General features: G+C 46.9%; 1 protein-coding gene across 1 annotated transcript in view; it reads right to left on the bottom strand.

Moving 5' to 3' along the window:
* LOC137376662 (zygotic DNA replication licensing factor mcm3-like) overlaps positions 1 to 10,082 on the bottom strand; it is a 44,829-nt gene extending 34,747 nt beyond the window's left edge. The window contains exons 1-5 of the mRNA XM_068045637.1: positions 9,963 to 10,082; positions 7,669 to 7,781; positions 4,336 to 4,544; positions 3,627 to 3,757; positions 630 to 868 (exon numbers count right to left, since the gene is read on the bottom strand). Of these exons, the coding sequence (XP_067901738.1) occupies positions 630 to 868; positions 3,627 to 3,757; positions 4,336 to 4,544; positions 7,669 to 7,781; positions 9,963 to 10,031 (761 nt within the window). The 5' untranslated portion in view covers positions 10,032 to 10,082. The remainder of the gene's footprint in view (positions 1 to 629; positions 869 to 3,626; positions 3,758 to 4,335; positions 4,545 to 7,668; positions 7,782 to 9,962) is intronic.
* Positions 10,083 to 14,769: the final 4,687 nt, after the last annotated feature.

Genomic DNA, 14,769 nt, shown 5'->3' with positions numbered 1-14,769 from the left:
AAGGAGTAAGAGTGGTGAACGTCTTCAAGTATCAAGCACACTGAGCAAGATCAATACCTGACAAAACATCCACCTGTACCTTAGGTTAGCAGAGAACAGCTGATAGAAAAGATTAAAAAATTGACTCAAACATCCACGTTTATGAATTTAGATTGAGTGAATGACAGGGTAACTAACAATTAGGGGAGTTTAAAAGGAGTTCCAAAAGCCAAGAAGAATTCCACATGAACCCCTTTTAAAAAAAATCCTTGTGCCACTCACAGCCATGGAACATGCATAAAATGCTCAAAACTCCAGACCAAACATGTTCAAAGTCCATCTGGGAAAGGATCTGGGTATAGGGGCTGAAGGAGGGGGTCACAGACATAGTGGATAAGGTGTTGGAGGAATGGAGCTGCACAAGGCACTTACAGGTGGAGGATATCATGGTAATAGGGAGCAGCAGGACTAGGATCTTGAAGTAGGCTCCCCATGACCCAGAGAATCTAACAAGAAATCAAGTGAAGGGTGTATGGTTTATTACCAGTGGGAGGCACTCTAGGCAAACCACAGAACTAGCTGGCCCCAAGTGTGATCTGCGCTTCCTTGCTACTGATCGCACAATTTGCACCAAGTCACACCAAACATACCTGAAAGTTCCAGAAGTGTAGCCGTTCTTTTTCCCAGGTAGACACCGGTAGGTGCCAATGACCTGCACCCGATCACCAGGCTTCACCATATCCACCAGGTCATTGTCTAGAATGACATCAACTGAGCGGGGCAGCTGGCCAGCAGGAGCCTTCTCTGGCATCTCCTGAATGGTTATGGTTTGATGGTCTTTGTACAAGGACAGCCCAAACTCAGTCTCCAGGGGATTATTCTCCTCGTCCTATAGAGAATAAAAAATGTATACAAGTTTACTCGACCTAGAGACAAAAGGGACAGATCTGCAAAACGCAAGCTATGCAAAAAAATCGAGACACAGAAATGGAGTAGCCAGCCAGATACACCTGTGCTGAATGCAACATAATTAACATGTCATGGCTACCATTGCCATGACACTTGGAAGACAGTCAACATTTTATTAGAAAAGTTAATTATATTCCTTTCCCAGAAAAATCAGCTGAAGCAGTATAAATGTCACTGGCAAATTCCTTTATTCCATCAGCATCAGTCAGTCAGTCTCTTTGGCTAATTATGCCAGAGTTCAGATTATTCTGAAGATCTTAAGCAATAGGATGGCAGAATGTCAAATGCTCCCAGGGATCAATATTTCCCCCTGCCCCGGCCTAGATTTCAATCCAGCCCAGACGGCTCAATCAAATCACATTTCTCCTACAGGCTGGAAGCCCCTTCATACAGGAGTCTTCATATGAACATATGAATTAGGAGTAGGCCATTCAGCCCCTTGAGCCTGCTACACCATTCAACAAGATCTGATTGTAACCTCAACTCCACATTTCCACTTACCCCCAATAACCTTTCACCCCCTTGCCCATCAAGAATCTATCTGCCTCTGCCTTAAAAATATTCAAAGACTCTGCTTCCACTGCCTTTTGAGGAAGAAAGTTCCAAAGACTCATGACCCTCAGAGAAAAAATTTCTCATCTGTCTTAAATGGGCAACCCCTTATTTTTAAAACAGTGACTCCTAGTTCTAGATTCTCCCACAAGGGGAAACATCCTTTCCACATCCACCCTGTCAAGACCCCTCAGAATCTTATATGTTTCAATCAAGTCGCCTCTTATTCTTCTAAACTCCGGCGGATACAAGCCTAGCCTGTCCAACCTGTCCTCAGAAGACAACCCGCCCATTCCAGGTATTAGTCTCGTAAACCTTCTCTGAACTGCTTCCAACGCATTTACATCCTTCCTTAAATAAGGAGAATGTACACAGTACTCCAGATGTGGTCTCACCAATGCCCTGTATAGTTGAAGCATAACCTCCCTACAATTGTATTCAGTTCCCCTCGCAATAAACAATAATATTCTATTAGCTTTCCTAATTACTTGCTGAACCTGCATACTAACCTTTTGCGATTCATGCACTAGGACACAGAGGTCCCTCTGCATCTCAGAGCTCTGAAATCTCTCATCCATTTAGATAATATGCTTTTTTATTCTTACTGTCAAAATGGACAATTTCACATTTTCCCACATTATACTCCATTTGCCAAATCTTTGCCCACTCACTTAACCTATCTCTATCCCTTTGTAGCCTCCTTATGTCCTCTTTACCAACTTACTTTCCTACCTATCTTTGTCTCATCAGCAAATTTAGCAACCATACCTTTGGTCCTTTCATCCAAGTTATTTATATAAATTGTAAAAAGTTGAGGCCTGTGGCACACCACTCATTACATCTTGCCAACCAGAAAATGACCCATTTATACCTATTCGGTTTCCTGTTAGCTAGCCAATCTTTTATCCATGCCAATATGTTACCCCATACACCATGAGCTTTTATTTTCCGCAATAACCTTTGATGTGGCACCTTATCAAATACCTTCTGGAAATCTAAGTACAGTACATCCACCAGTTCCCCCTTTATCCACAGCACGTTACTTCTTCGAAGAACTCCAATAAGTTGGTTAAACTAGTTTCCCTTTCACAAAACCATGTTGACTCTGCCTGATTACCTTGAATTTTTCAAAGTGTCCTGCTATAATGTTTTTAATAATAGCTTCTAATGTTTTCCCTTTGACTGATGTTAAGCTAACTGGCCTGTAGTTTCCTGCTTTCTGTCTCCATCCCTTTTTGAATAAAGGAGTTATTTTCCAATCTAATGGAACCTTCCCAGAATCTAGGGAATTTTGGAAAATTAAAACCAACACATCAACTCTCACTAGCCACTTCTTTTAAGACCCTAGGATGAAGTCTATCAGGACCCAGGGACATGGTCAGCCTGCAGCTCCAACAATTCGCTTCAATTTACTGTAAGAGAACTGTTTCTCTGATTAGTTAGTCAGACCAACTGAACTGCAACCCAATGTGACAACCATTCCAAAGGATGTCCAGACAGGTTTGCAGTTTCCCTACAGAAAAAGCACTGACTTCAATCAGATTACATTTCAGCCTCTTGTTTCTTCCCTTTATTGACTTTAGTCATCATTGGATATTGTAGCTTTTGTGAATAAGCTGGAAGAAACTCTTATAAAACAACCAAACATAAAGAAGTTTACAACGATAAAGGAGTTTTATAAGAATTCATACAATTAATATCAGGAGGCATTATTTGGCTTATGTGCAGTTCTATAAATCAATGCAAGTGGTAGGTTCACCCTCAATGGTGTTTCGCGAACTATGAGGGGGGTCAGGAGTGCCTGGCGTGCAACCTGTGGTATAATTCAGTACAAGCATAACTGGATAACTGTTAATCCTCTGGCACTCTACCCCCATTTTTGACACAGGTTCCCAATCACAGGTGTGGGACTGCCCATGAAAGCTACATTTGCTACCAAGAATACAGTTGAGAGTTCACTATAAGTGTCATTATTATAATAAAAGGAGTACAGAGCCCACCCCACACACAGTAATCAGAACACACATACTTTGGGAGAACGGAAATACAGCTGTGAGTTCCACAGGGCCAAGTTGTCTCGTGCTGAAACCAGTAAAGTTTTCCACATTGTGATTCAGGAGCCTCACCTTGGTCGGGTAGATGGCGGTGGAGGGGAATGCTTCAAGAGAAGTCATATCCGTGTACTTGCGTTCAATAGTTTTCTTTGTAGCGGGACAATAGTGGACACTGCGAACAACCTTGGGACGCACCAGTGAACCTGCAACAAAAACCAACTACAGGAGTGATAAATCTTACCAAGACATGACAACTACTCACCTGGACGTGGTCTGTGCAAGAGGATTTAGCAGTTTACACAGGCACATTTGAGAAAGGAAGAAAGGCCATCTATGTTTATATCACACCTCATCGTGCCCCTCGAAAACACTCAAGCCACTTTGAAATATAATGACTTCTGTAGCCAAGTATGACAAGCAAGATTTCACAATGGCACAAGCAGTCAGTTGGCTTTTGGCAGCATCAATTGAGGGAGAAAGTTGACCAGGACCCCAAGAGGACTCCCTGCTTCTTTTGAAATGGTGACATGTGATCTTTAAAATTCACCTGAACCACAAGGATAAGCAGTTTGGCTTTAGTTTAACATCTTCACATAAGGACAGCAGTTCTCACAATGTAGTACTACACTATCAACTTATATTTATTTACATGCTCACTTCCCCCAGAGGCAAGAGCATTAGTAAGCAGCCACTAACTAGAAGAAACCAAAAACTAGCAGCAGCACTGCAATCCACAACTCAGACAGCCACACCACCCAGCATCACCCTGTCAAAGACTCACATTTGATCACGATCCCCTCTACACAGACAACATTGCTGAGGAAATGAGAGGTCAAGGTTCGTGGGCTGACATGATTGGACCCAAAGCTGCCTTCCAAACCAATGTAGAAGTCCTCAAACTGCTTGGCGTAGGTGGCATCAATTGAGGCAACAAAGTCCTTCAACGCTCGCTGGAACGCCAAGAGTTCTTCGAAAGAGTTGTTCAGTAGCCTGCGAGAGGATTAGACAGAGGTAATGGCAATGGACTCACTCTGTTTCAGCACCAGATTTTTGAATATTAAAAGTAACTCCTGGAACAGAATCCCTCAACAAAAGGTTTAATAAGCATCCTGCTGCAACATCGCTCTGGCAATCAGAGCAGGTGTTCAGGTGACCTGCCCTTATATTTCTGTCCTCTCACTGTGGAAATGCAGGTCTCTGGTCTTCCATTAATGTGGATGGTTAAAGGGCCGCACCCCAACTGGAGCACTGCTTATCTTTTCCATAGCCATTCACCAGCAGAATCCACTACCACACTGCATAGAGACATTAAAAATTATGAAGGGTTTTGATAAGAGTAAATAAGGTGAAACTGTGTCCAGTGGCAGGAGGGTTAGTAACCAGAGGACAGTGTGTTAAGATTATCAGCAAAACACCCAGAGGGCAGATGGGAGAGATTTTGTTTCTAAATGCAGCAGGTTGTTGTGATCTGGAAAGCACTGAAGGGTGACGGAGGCAGATTCAATAGTAACTTGCAAAAAGAAAACACATACGAGAATTAGGAGCAGGAGGAGGCCATTCAGTCACTCAAGCCTGCTCTGCCATTCAATAAGATCATGGTTGATCTGATTGGGACATCGACTCCACATTCCTGTCTGCCCCCATAACCCTGGACTCGCCTGTCAATCAAAAATCTATCACACTCAGCCCTGAATACATTTTTTTTTATTCATTCATGGGATGTGGGCGTCACTGGCCAGGTCAGCAATTATTACCCATCCCTAATTGCCCTTGAGAAGGTGGTGGTGAGCTGCCTTCTTGAACTGCTGCAGTCCATGTGGTGTAGGTACACCCACAGTGCTGTTAGGAAGGGAGTTCCAGGATTTTGACCCAGCAACAGTGAAGGAACGGCAATATAGTTCTAAGTCAGGATGGTGTGTGGCTTGGAGGGCAACTTTCAGGTGGTGATGTTCCCATGCATCTGTTCCCTTGTCCTTCTAGGTGGTAGAGGTCGTGGGTTTGGAAGGTGCTGTCAAAGGAGCCTTGGTGCGTTGCTGCAGTGCATCTTGTAGATGGTACACACTGCTGCCACTGTGCGTCGGTGATGGAGAGAGTGAATGTTTGTGTAAGAGGTGCTAATCAAGTGGGCTGCTTTGTTCTGGATGGTGTTGAGCTTCTTGAGTGTTGTTGGAGCTGCACCCATCCAGGCAAGTGGAGAGTATTCCATCACACTCCTGACTTGTGCCTTGTAGATGGTGGAAAGGCTTTGGGGAGTCAGGAGGCAAGTTACTCGCTGCAGGATTCCTAGCCTCTGACCTGCTCTTGTAGCCACAGTATTTATATGGCTACTCCAGTTCAGTTTCTGGTCAATGGTAACCCCCAGAATGTTGATAGTGTGGGATTCAGCAATGGTAATGCCACTGAATGTCAAGGGGAGATGGTTAGATTCTCTCTTGTTGGAGATGGTCATTGTCTGGCACTTGTGTGGCACGAATGTTACTTGCCGCTTATCAGCCCAAGCCTGGATATTGTCCAGGTCTTGCTGCATTTCAACACAGACTGCTTCCATATCTGAGGAGTCACGAATGGTGCTGAACATTGTGCAATCATCAGCAAACATCCCCACTTCTGACCTTATGATAGACGGAAGGTCATTGATGAATCAGCTGAAGATGGTTGGGCCTGGGACACTACCCTGAGGAACTCCTGCAGTGATGTCCTGGAGCTCAGATGATTGACCTCCAACAACCACAACCATCTTCCTTTGCGCTAGGTATGACTCCAACCAGTGGAGAGTTTTGCCCTTGATTCCCATTGACTCCAGCTTTGCTAGGGCTCCTTGATGCCACGCTCGGTCAAATGCTGCCTTGATGTCAAGGACAGTCACTCTCACCTCACCTCTTGAGTTCAGTTCTTTTGTCCATGTTTGAACCAAAGCTGTAATGAGGTCAGGAGCTGACTGGCCCTGGCGGAACCCAAACTGAGTGTCACTGAACAAGTTATTGCTCAGCAAGTGCCACTTGATAGTACTGTCAATGACACCTTCCATTACTTTACTGATGATTGAGAGTAGACTGATGGGGCAGTCACTGGCCGGTTTGGACTTGTCCTGCTTTTTCTGTACAGGACATACCTGTACAGAACTTTCCACATTGCCGGGTAGATGCCAGTGTTGTAGCTGTACTGGAACAGCTTAGCTAGGGGCGCAGCAAGTTCTGGAGCACAGGTCTTCAGTACTATTGCCGGAATATTTCTCACCTAGTCTTAAATGGGAGACCCCCAATTTTTAAACTGTGCCCCTTAGTTCTAGACTCGCCCACAAGGGGAAGCTTCCCTTGAAACAGAAAAACCTGCAGGACTATGAAAAAAGAACAGAGGTGTGTGATTAATTGGATAGCTTTCAAAGAACCAGCAATGGCATGATGGGTCAAATAACATCATCCTGTACTGCAATTCTTTGGATAGCAACTACAATGTGAAGAGAACAGGAGAATATCACTCCAATAGGAGGATACATTTTATGCTTAAACAGCCACCTGAAACCAAACACAATGAAAAGCATGTTTCAAACTAACTGCCAACGGAAATGCATTTCCCCCAACTAGCTAGTAAAGAAGCATTACAGCTCAACCAAGTACATCTGACACTCTCCCTCCAGACACTGAAACTCAACCTTTTGGGTAATAAACCTTCAGTAATTCTTAGAGGGCTTGACAGGGTAGATGCTGAGTGCCTGTTTCCCCTGGCTGGAGAGTCTGGAACTCCTGTCAAGCATCAAGGATAACGGGTTGGCCACTTTGGACTGAGATCAGGAGAGAATTCTTCACTCAGAGGGTTGTGGATCTTTGGAATTCTCTACTGCAGAGGACTGCGGATGCTCAACTGTTCAGTATGTGCAAGGCTGAGATGGATAGACTTTTGGGTACTAAGGGAATGAAGGAATATGGGGATTGGACAGCAAAGTGGAGTTGATGTAGATCAGCCAATTATCCTATTGAATGGGACAGCAGGCTTGAGTACTGTACAGCCTGCTCCTATTCTGTATATTTTTACATAACCTGCAAACAGAGTAGGGACAGAAAAAGAGGGGAACAGGTGACAAAGTTGAGATTGGTCACTGTATACAGATACTTACTGGTTTGCTCTCTTCTCATTCTTCCTGCGCAGGTCATTGATGTTGACAATCAGGCGACATATGTTGTCGCTGATCATATCCCTCACTTTGCTCTGGTAGATCCCCTGATCTTGCTGCAAACATAAAAGCAAAAAAGTTAGTTTGAAAGCTTCTCAGCTGTTCCTTTGCAACAGCTACACTTCACAAACTTGGGACCATGACAGAAATCTACAAGAATTATTTGGAGAAACTAATGAAATTCTCAACAGGCACACATCTTTGGTGATGGGTGGCTGTTTTTAAGTTGGACGGACTCAGTTACTCCAGAAACAACTCCAACCCATGAATAGGCAGCAGAAAGACTAGACATCCCGAACACCCACTCCAAGTCAAATCACAAATGGAGCGATGGAGAATGGGATCGTGCAATTATGCCAACACCACTACTGTTGCTAAGCAACTGGGAGCAGTATCAGGATAAAAGTCAGAGATCAACAAAACTGTATTATGACAAGTGCCTCCAAAATTTAACTGAAACAAAGGAAAATATTTCAGAGGCAATATGGTTACCCTGTGAATTTGATGTTTTATTGGGAAAGGTATCAATGGATATGGAGGAAGGGAGGCTAACTTTAGACACAGATCAGGCAGGAGTTGATTGAACTCTATGACTGGAGAAGCTGAATCATAGCAAGCTTACAGCACAGGAAGAGGTCACTTGGCCCAAAAACGATCCACCTATTCTAATCCCACCTTCCAGCATTGGGTCTGTAGCCCTGCAGATTACGGCACTTGAGGTGCATATCCAAACACCTTTTGAATGAATTGAGGATCTCTGCCTCACCTACCCTTTCAAGCAGTGAGTTCCAAACCCCCACCACCCTCTGGGTGAAAAAGCTTTTCCTCATCTCCCCTCTGATTTTTCTACCAATCGCTTTAAATCCATGTCCCCTTGTCACTGACCTCTCTGCTAAGGTGAATAGACCCTTCACCTCCACTCTATCCAGGCCCTTCACAATTTTGTACATTTCAATCAAATCTCCCCTTAACCTTCTCTGTTCCAAAGAGAACAACCCCAGCCTATCCAATCTTTCCTCAAAGCTGCATTTTTCCAGTCGTGGCAACATTCTCATAAATCACCTCTGTACCCTCTCTAGTGCAATTACATCCTTTCTGTAATGAGGTGACCAGAACTGCACACAGTACTCAAGTTGTGGCCGAACTAATGATTTATACAGTTCCAACATAACCTCCCTGCTCTTGTATTCTATACCTCAGCTAATAAAGGAAAGGATTCTATATGACTTCTTCACCACCTTATCGACCTGTCCTGCTACCTACAGTGATCTGTGGACATTCACTCCAAGGTCCCTCACTTCCTCTACAGTTCAGTATTTTCCCATTAATCGTGTATTCCTTTGCCTTGTTTGACCTCCCCAAATGCATCATCGCACACTTCTCCAAGTTGAATTCCATTTGCCACTTTTCTGCCCATCTGACCAGACCATCAATATCTTCCTGCAGTCTACAGCTATCTTCCTCACTATCTACCACACGGCCAATCTTTGTGTCGTCCACAAACTTCTAGATCATGCCCCCTACATTTACGTCCAACTTGTTAACATACATCACAAGAAGCAGAGACCCAGTACTGAGCCCTCTAGTCACAAAAACACCCATCAACAATTACCAAGCCTCCCTGGCAACAGATCAATAGCTTCAAGGGGTTAGTCCAATGATACAGTGAACATCAGCTAACACACAGACAGCACAGAGAGAGCACCTCTGGTCAGAGGAGCCTTAGAATGCTCTCTGCACCAACTCCCCCTCATCCCTGCCCCTCACCCCCGACCCCCTCATCCCTGCCCCTCGCCCCCCCGACCCCCTCATCCCTGCCCCCCCGACCCCCTCATCCCTGCCCCTCACCCCCCAACCCTGCCCCTCACCCCCGACCCCCTCATCCCTGCCCCTCACCCCCCAACCCTACCCCTCCGACCCCCTCATCCCTGCCCCCCCCCTCCGACCCCCTCATCCCTGCCCCCCCCCTCCGACCCCCTCATCCCTGCCCCCCCCCCCGACCCCCTCATCCCTGCCCCTCTCACCCCCCGACCCCCTCATCCCTGCCCCCCCCCCGACCCCCTCATCCCTGCCCCCCCCGTCCCCCTCATCCCTGCCCCCCCGACCCCCTCATCCCTGCCCCTCTCACCCCCCGGCTCCTGATCTCCTTCACCCTCTCGCAGGCCTTCACCGGGACCGCTACGGACACCCGGGCCGGGCCAGTGAGTTTCTCCCCCCGGGGCCCCGCTCTCTCCCACCTCATCATCCAGGAAATCCAGGTATTGCCGCTGCGCCTCCCTCAGGAGCGGATCCTCAGCCGCCGCCATCACCAGTGCTGCTGCTTTGGCGCCAAAGCCGGGTCACGTGGGGCAGCGCCGGCCGATTTGCATCTTTGGCGGGCAAAATCCGCGCGCCCGGATTTAGGGCCAATCAGAGGCCGCGATTCATATTATAATCAGCGTCATTAGCATAGCGGGAAACACATCACGTGGTCCGCTCCCAGCCCCGCCCACGAGCTGGGCTCCATTTAAAGGGACAGGCCCACATAGCAACACGATGGTCAGAGTCTCAGCTTCAGCAGCGGCGACGCATAAGCATCCCCTCCCCTCTCCTCTCCCCCCCCTCCCCACCCTCCCCCTCCCCCTCCCCCTCTCCTCTCCTCTCCCCCCCCTCCCCCTCCCCCTCCCCCTCCCCCTCTCCTCCCCTCCCCCCTCCTCCTCCTCCTCCTCCCCCTCCCCTCCCCTCTCCTCCTCCCTCCCCTCTCCTCTCCTCTCCTCCCTCCCCTCCCCTCCCCTCTCCCTCTCCTCCTCCTCCCCTCTCCTCCTCCTCCTCCCTCCCCTCCCCTCTCCTCCTCCTCCTCCTCCCCCTCCCCTCTCCTCCTCCTCCTCCTCCTCCCCCTCCCCTCTCCTCCTCCTCCTCCCCTCCCCTGTCCTCCTCCTCCTCCCTCCCCTCCCCTCTCCTCCTCCTCCTCCTCCCCCTCCCCTCCCCTCTCCTCTCCCCTCTCCTCTGCACACAGCAAGCTCCCACACGCAGTAATATGATAATGACCAGATAATCTGTTTTTGTCATTTGTCGATTCACGGGATAAACATTGGCCAGGGCACTGGGGAGAACTCCCCTGCTCTTCTTCAAAATCGTGCCACAGGATCGTTTATGTCCACCTCAGTGGGCAGACAGGCCGTCCAGTTATTTACAGCATAGAAGGAGGCCATTTGGCCAATCATGGCAGCTTAATCACTCATCTGAAAGATGGCACCTCCACTAGCGCAGCACTCCCTCAGTACAACACTGGGTGTATCAACCTTCATTTTTATGCTCAAGTCCTGAATTGGATAAAAATTAATCATAAAAATTTTGGAAACAGGAGGAAAAGAAGAATGTTTGACTGGGCATGGTGGTTAGAGTGCTGTGTGCAGTTTTGGTCCCCTTAGGAAGGATATTATTGCCATAGAGGGAGTGCAATGAAGGTTCACCAGACTTGTTCCCGGGATGGTGGGACTGTCCTATGAAGAGAGACAGGGGAAACTGGGCCTGTATTCTCTAGAGTTTTGAAGAATGAGAGGTGATCTCATTGAAACCTACAAAATACTTAAAGGGATAGACAGGGTAGATGCAGCTAAGATGTTTCCCCTGGTTGGGGAGTCCAGAACCAGGGGACACAATTTCAAAATAAGGGGGAAGCCACTTAGGACAGAGATGAGGAGAAATTTCTTTCCTCAGAGTATTGTGAATCTTTGGAATTCTCTACCCCAGAGGGCTGTGGAAGCTCAGTCATTGAGTATGTTTAAAGTAGAGTTTGACAGATTTCTAAATACCAATGTCATAAGGGAATATAAGGATAGTGTGGAAAAAGGCATTGAAGTGGATGATCAGCCATGATCATATTGAATGTCGGGGCAGGTTCAATAGGCTGAATGGCCTACTCCTGCTCCTATGTTCCTATGTGGGAGGTCATGTGATGCAATTCTAGGAATTTTTTTTTAGAGATACAGCACTGAAACAGGCCCTTCGGCCCACCGAGTCTGTGCCGAGCATCAACCACACATTTTTATACTAATCCTACACTAATTCCATATTCCTACCACATCCCCACCTGTCCCTATATTCCCCTTCCACCTACCTATACTAGGGGCAATTTATAATGGCCAATTAACCTACCAACCTGCAAGTCTTTGACTGTGGGAGGAAACCGGAGCACCCGAAGGAAACCCACGCAGACACAGGGAGAACTTGCAAACTCCACACAGGCAGTACCCAGAATTGAACCCGGGTCACTGGAGCTGTGAGGCTGCGGTGCTAACCACTGCGCCACTATGCCGCCCTATGAATATGTCCAAACAAAGTCTGCATCCCTATGGGAAGAGGTTATCCTCTTTAGATGTATATAAGCATCACTGGCAAGTCTGGCAATTTCTGCCCATCACTAGACACTTTGAGAAGGTGGCAATGGACCTTCTTCAGAAATAAAAACAAGAAATGCTGGAAATACTCAGCAGGTCTGGCAGCATCTGTGGAGAGAGAAGCAGAGTTAACGTTTCAGGTCAGTGACCTTCATCAGAACTGGCAAATATTAGGAATGTAAAAGGTTATAATCAAGTAAAGTGGGGGTGGGGCAAGAGATAACAAAGGAGGTGTAGATAGGACAAGGTCACAGAATAGCTGACCAGAAGGTTATGGAGCAAAGGCAAACAATATGCTAATGGTGTGCTGAAAGACAAACCTCTTCAGCACCTTCTTCAGGAAGTGCTGTGGTGGTTTGATACAACTGAAAGGCTTGCAGTAAACCTCATTGTTGTGGGTCTGGAGTCACATAAAGGCCAGACTGGGTAAGGACGGCATGTTTCCTTTCCTGAAGGACACAGGTGAATCAGATGGGTTTTTATGATAATCTGACAGAATCATGGTCATTCTTACCAACACCAGCAAGAAGGAGATGCTGTTGTAGTGAAAATATCACTGAACTAGTAATCCTGAGGCCCAGGCTAATGCCCTGGGGAGATGGGTTCAAATCCCACCACAGCAGCTGGTGTAAATAAAATTCAATTAATTAAAAAAAATTGAAAGCTAGTCTCAGAAAACTATTATTGATTGTTGTAAAAACCTATCTTGTTCTCTAATGTCCTTTAGGGAAGGAGATCTGCTGTCCTTGCCTGGTCTGGCCTACATGTGACTCCAGATCCACAGCAATGTGGTTGACTCCCAACTGCCCTCTGAAATGGCCTAGCAAGCCAATCAGTTGTCAAGGGCAATTAGGGATGGGCAACAAATGCTGGTCTTGCCAGTGATGCCCACATTATATGAAAGAATGATAAAAGCCTTTTATTTCCATTCTCTGGATTACTAGCCCAGTAACGTAACCACTTCACCACTATATCTTGCCTATTAACAAGTTCAAATCAGATAGAATTTGAGGCTTTGTTCCTAAGAATGAAATAATTTGCAGTTGTGCAGTGTTTTTCGGCCAATGAAGTGCATTTGAAGTGTAGCTACAGCTATAATGTAGAAAATGCGGCAGTCAATCTTGTGCAAAGCAAGTTTCCACAAACAGCAATTAAATAAATGATAATATTGTTACAACTGAGGCAGGAGGAGTGCACTGTTAATTCAGTCCCACTTCTCCACAGGTCACAGCGTATCAATAAATTTTCCCACTTACCGAAACAGTCAATTCTTTCTTTTGGGCCTCCTTATCTCGAGAGACAATGGATACGCGCCTGGAGGTGGTCAGTGGTTTGTGAAGCAGCGCCTGGAGTGGCTATAAAGGCCAATTCTGGAGTAACAGGCTCTTCCACAGGTGCTGCAGAGAAATTTGTTTGTTGGGGCTGTTGGACAGTTGGCTCTCCCCTTGCGCCTCTGTCTTTTTTCCTGCCAACTACTAAGTCTCTTCGACTCGCCACAATTTAGCCCTGTCTTTATGGCTGCCCGCCAGCTCTGGCGAATGCTGGCAACTGACTCCCACGACTTGTGATCAATGTCACACGATTTCATGTCGCGTTTGCAGACGTCTTTATAACGGAGACATGGACGGCCGGTGGGTCTGATACCAGTGGCGAGCTCGCTGTACAATGTGTCTTTGGGGATCCTGCCATCTTCCATGCGGCTCACATGGCCAAGCCATCTCAAGCGCCGCTGACTCAGTAGTGTGTATAAGCTGGGGATGTTGGCCGCTTCAAGGACTTCTGTGTTGGAGATATAGTCCTGCCACCTGATGCCAAGTATTCTCCGAAGGCAGCGAAGATGGAATGAATTGAGACGTCGCTCTTGGCTGGCATACGTTGTCCAGGCCTCGCTGCCGTAGAGCAAGGTACTGAGGACACAGGCCTGATACACTCGGACTTTTGTGTTCCGTGTCAGTGCGCCATTTTCCCACACTCTCTTGGCCAGTCTGAACATAGCAGTGGAAGCCTTACCCATACGCTTGTTGATTTCTGCATCTAGAGACAGGTTACTGGTGATAGTTGAGCCTAGGTAGGTGAACTCTTGAACCACTTCCAGAGCGTGGTCGCCAATATTGATGGATGGAGCATTTCTGACATCCTGCCCCATGATGTTCGTTTTCTTGAGGCTGATGGTTAGGCCAAATTCATTGCAGGCAGACGCAAACCTGTCGATGAGACTCTGCAGGCATTCTTCAGTGTGAGATGTTAAAGCAGCATCGTCAGCAAAGAGGAGTTCTCTGATGAGCACTTTCCGTACTTTGGACTTCGCTCTTAGACGGGCAAGGTTGAACAACCTGCCCCCTGATCTTGTGTGGAGGAAAATTCCTTCTTCAGAGGATTTGAACGCATGTGAAAGCAGCAGGGAGAAGAAAATCCCAAAAAGTGTGGGTGCGAGAACACAGCCCTGTTTCACACCACTCAGGATAGGAAAGGGCTCTGATGAGGAGCCACCATGTTGAATTGTGCCTTTCATATTGTCATGGAATGAGGTGATGATACTTAGTAGCTTTGGTGGACATCCGATCTTTTCTAGTAGTCTGAAGAGACCACGTCTGCTGACGAGGTCAAAGGCTTTGGTGAGATCAATGAAAGCAATGTAGAGGGGCATCTGCTGTTCGCGGCATTT

Source organism: Heterodontus francisci, chromosome 13 (genome assembly GCF_036365525.1).
Source record: "Heterodontus francisci isolate sHetFra1 chromosome 13, sHetFra1.hap1, whole genome shotgun sequence".
NCBI classification, from domain to species: Eukaryota; Metazoa; Chordata; class Chondrichthyes; order Heterodontiformes; family Heterodontidae; genus Heterodontus; species Heterodontus francisci.
The sequence above is the reverse complement of the archived record's forward strand: the minus strand, read 5'-3'. Positions and strand labels throughout refer to the sequence as shown.